Source organism: Apaloderma vittatum, unplaced genomic scaffold, assembly GCF_000703405.1.
Source record: "Apaloderma vittatum isolate BGI_N311 unplaced genomic scaffold, ASM70340v1 scaffold23693, whole genome shotgun sequence".
Lineage (NCBI taxonomy): Eukaryota > Metazoa > Chordata > Aves > Trogoniformes > Trogonidae > Apaloderma > Apaloderma vittatum.
The window spans coordinates 7,285-10,876 of NW_009706723.1; the positions used below are offsets into that span (position 1 = coordinate 7,285).

General features: G+C 46.8%; 1 protein-coding gene across 1 annotated transcript; it reads right to left on the reverse strand.

Moving 5' to 3' along the window:
* Positions 1–3,351: 3,351 nt before the first annotated feature.
* Positions 3,352–3,447, reverse strand: SLN (sarcolipin). The gene has a single exon (XM_009865907.1). The coding sequence runs from the start codon at positions 3,445–3,447 to the stop codon at positions 3,352–3,354; it is 96 nt and encodes a 31-aa protein (XP_009864209.1).
* Positions 3,448–3,592: the final 145 nt, after the last annotated feature.

Below are 3,592 nucleotides of genomic sequence, written 5' to 3' on the forward strand. Positions count from 1 at the left end.
TAAAGTATGTAAACATAAGTAAGGAAAGATGTAAAGATATAGAACTGAAAGGAGTGGCTAGGTATTGTCCTGCTCAATAGGCTGCAGGAACCACATGAAGTAAACAGAGGGAAATGCCAAGCTCTGCCCCCAGGGTAGAAAAACCCCAGGCACCAGGACAGGCTGGGGGCAATCAGCTGGAATAGAACCTGGGGCTCATCGCGGACACCAAGATGCCCAGGAGCCAGCAATGGGCCCTTGAAAGAGAAGCAGCTTAACAGCCTCCTGGACTGCATCAGGCAGAGTGTTGCCAGCAGATTGACAGATATGATCCTTCTCTGCTCATCACTGGTGAGACACATCTGGAGTGCTCTGTCCCATGCTGGGCTTCCCAGTACAAGAGAAACATGGACGTGCTGGAGAGAGTCCAGCAAAGGGCCATGAAAATGAAGGAGGAACTGAAGCACCTGACACATGAGAAAAGGCCAAGGGAGCTGGGACTGTTCAGAAGAGAAGGAATGTGCCTAAATACCTGATGAAAGGGAATGAAGAAGACAGTGCCCAACTCTTTTCAGTGGTGCCCAGCAACAAGACAAGAGGTGATGGGCACAAACTGAAATGAAATGCAGGAATTACATTTAGACATAAGGAAAAGCTTTTTTACTGTGAGGGTAGTCAAGCACTGGAACAGTTTTCGCAGGGAGGCTGGAGGAGTTAGAGCAGCTACTTACTCTAAAATATAGTTTTATAAAATTCTTGCCTAAAATAATTTTGCTGATAAACTAAAGACAAAAATCCCTCTTAACCCAGAAGTCCTCTGGTGTTCTCCATCTCCCTTACACTTCAAAGGGCTGGAAAATGCTGGTAACACACATCAGCAGAGAGCCTCTTATCCTCCAGGGCCTCTTTGGCAAGCAGGAAGACAGCAGAGAGGGTTTGAGACTCCAAGGTCACACCAAACATCTGCATTATGGTCCTTCAAACTGGGAAATATTGTCTGTATACGTGTATGTGAGTGATGCTCTTTGACAATAATGTGCCTCTGCACCCACACAGTGCTGGCTTTTCATGATATCTGGCACTAACTGTTAAATTGTCTTTTTCTCAGTTTTAGACAAGGAAATTACTTATTCAAAATCTACTCAACAATTATAAAAGCCTGAAAAGAGAACTGTTTAGACTGGTATTCTCACTTCTAGCAACTTGTTTGGGTTGCTTTACCTTAATCATATTGTCAAAGTTAGACAGACATTTGCTCTCAAAAAGACTCATGACTAAAAGTTGTGGATGGTCCAAACTCGCCAGAATGTTTTCTCTTGCTAAGATCACCTTGAGCCACTGATGAAACACTTTTGGCTCAGATAGTAAAGTCCACACTTCTGTTTTTTTGCCTCAGATGAGCTCAAATACATCAATTTGCTCATGACATTGCTCTCCTGGGACAACGGCCATGTGCTCTGGGGCTGGCAGAAAAGCTTCAGCCCAGCCAGATGGACTGGCACACAGTGGTCCCCTGTGAAGGCTGTGATGCACAAGAAACTCTGAAAATCTTTTTTTAAGCCACAGGGAAGGTCTGATACTGCTGGATGAAGACACCATGTTCAGCTGGGCTAGAGAATCATAGCCAGTGAAAGATGAGAATCTTTCATACTGAGTTATCAAGTACTCACTGTATTTAAAAATAGATTTTTCCACATCCATCTCCAGCCTCTGCGGTGTGTTCCGGCTGAGCTTATGAACACAAGCTGACCGTGTAAATTAGTGAAAATGCAGCAGCATCTTGTGCAAGGTGGGCTGCAGAGAAAGGCTGCATCCACAGCTGACAAAAGTTTGTTCCAATGCCTTGGTTTTCTCACCAAAAAAATTGGCCATCCCTGGACATGCTCTAAAGGAGGCTTGCTCTGCCAGAGCCAAGAGCAAACAAGATGCAATTGCCGCCACTGCACCCGAGTGGGGATTTCTTGACTGTGAGGATGAGCGGCACCAGCTGCAGTGGGAGCAGCTGCAAACTCAGACAGACAGCACAGGTAACACAGGGCAACAGGGCATTTACTCGTAATCGTTAAGCAACACACACCAGTGGCACTTATCACAATGTCTGCTGTCTTTCCTTAAAGCCCAGGCCTGAGTCCCAGCTGGCAGGGCCAGCACTGCTGTGCCTACCCATACCCCCAGAGACCAGCCCTGGGTAACCCCGCACAGCCCTGCCATGCTGCCCACTCCTTGCAGGCTCCTGCAGTGTGGCACACATCTAACTGTCTGCCTACAGAAAGCTGTATGTTGTAGAAATACTGACTCTACGAAGCCATTAAAACAACAGATGGGGAATGCCTAGGAGTTTAACCGCTGATTTCGTGAACTCAGGGACTATAGGCTCTTCAAGACAACTCAAGATTTTTTAGCAGGTGACAACACCTTCGCAGCAACCCAGACACGCTCACACCTCGTCCTGCCGAGGCTGAGCGTGGCCATGCTGCAGTGCCAGGCATGCCGCAGCCAGCCCCAAGGGGCTGTCGCCATGGGCAGGCCAGGGCACCAGCAGGCGCCAACGCCTTCCACCAACCTGGGCTCTTCCCTCCAGGCATTGCTCCAAGGGTAGCTTGGCCAAAAATAGGATCCTGGGAATCCCTGCCTGAAATCCAGCTTCAGAAAATGTGATTATTGACAGTGCCCTAGTGGGACAGAGGTCTCTCTTTGACATCCATATCTGCAGGCACCAATGGTGTAGGTCACACTGGACAGAAAAGTGTCCTGAATAGCTCATACGTGGCTATGCAACTGTTAAGCCACAGTATTTCCACTCTACAGCATTTAAAAAAAAAAAATGCGGATGACAGGACTGAGTAAACCATCAGACTCACAGGGCACACAGTACCACAGTTATCGCAGGTTTTGGTGAACAGAAGTCAGGCCAGGCAAGGCATAAGGAATGCTACAAAAAATGAGTTTACCATGTTCTTTATTTAAGTGAAACAAGCAAGTCAAAGTAGAGGTTTCACATTCCTTTCTGCTAAGCAAGTTTGTGCCTCTTACGCTGGTTAATACAGACGGTTACATTGCGTACTGCAGTTTTATACCCTCAAGAATCTAACACCGATGCCAAACAGGCGGGCATGGTGAGCCAGGGGCTACAGCACTCACAGTAACTCCTGTGGAAGGAGACAGCTGTGTCGAACAACTCCTAAGGATCTTGCATTTTACATTTTACAGCTGGATCACTTAAAACAACTACACCGTCATAGACCCGTCACAAGCATTAGCCCAGGTAACAGAGAGCAGAGAGTAAAAAATAGACTCATGACACCCTCAGTTGACTGAAAGCTAATCACAGCGGTGACACTTTTATCATCTCTCAGAGTTTCTGATTGTCTTTTACTCCTGATAAGACTTCACAAGGAGCCACATGAGCAATACAGTAATCAGGACAATCATGAAGTTGAGGAAAAGTTCCTGTGTGGATCGCTCCATTTTTTGGGAGTAATCAGGGGAGAGCAGAGGTCAGCAGGGCGAGAAAAGGGAAAACTTCGGTGACTGGCTGGGAGTGCTCTTGAGTTCAACTTCAGGTCACGGGCTCTTTTAAGGAAAAAGAAAAATATGTGAAGAACTGATGCAT

Coding starts and splice junctions, on each gene's coding strand:
- SLN (XM_009865907.1), bottom strand. CDS start 3,447: ATGGAGCGATCCACACAGGAACTTTTCCTCAACTTCATGATTGTCCTG.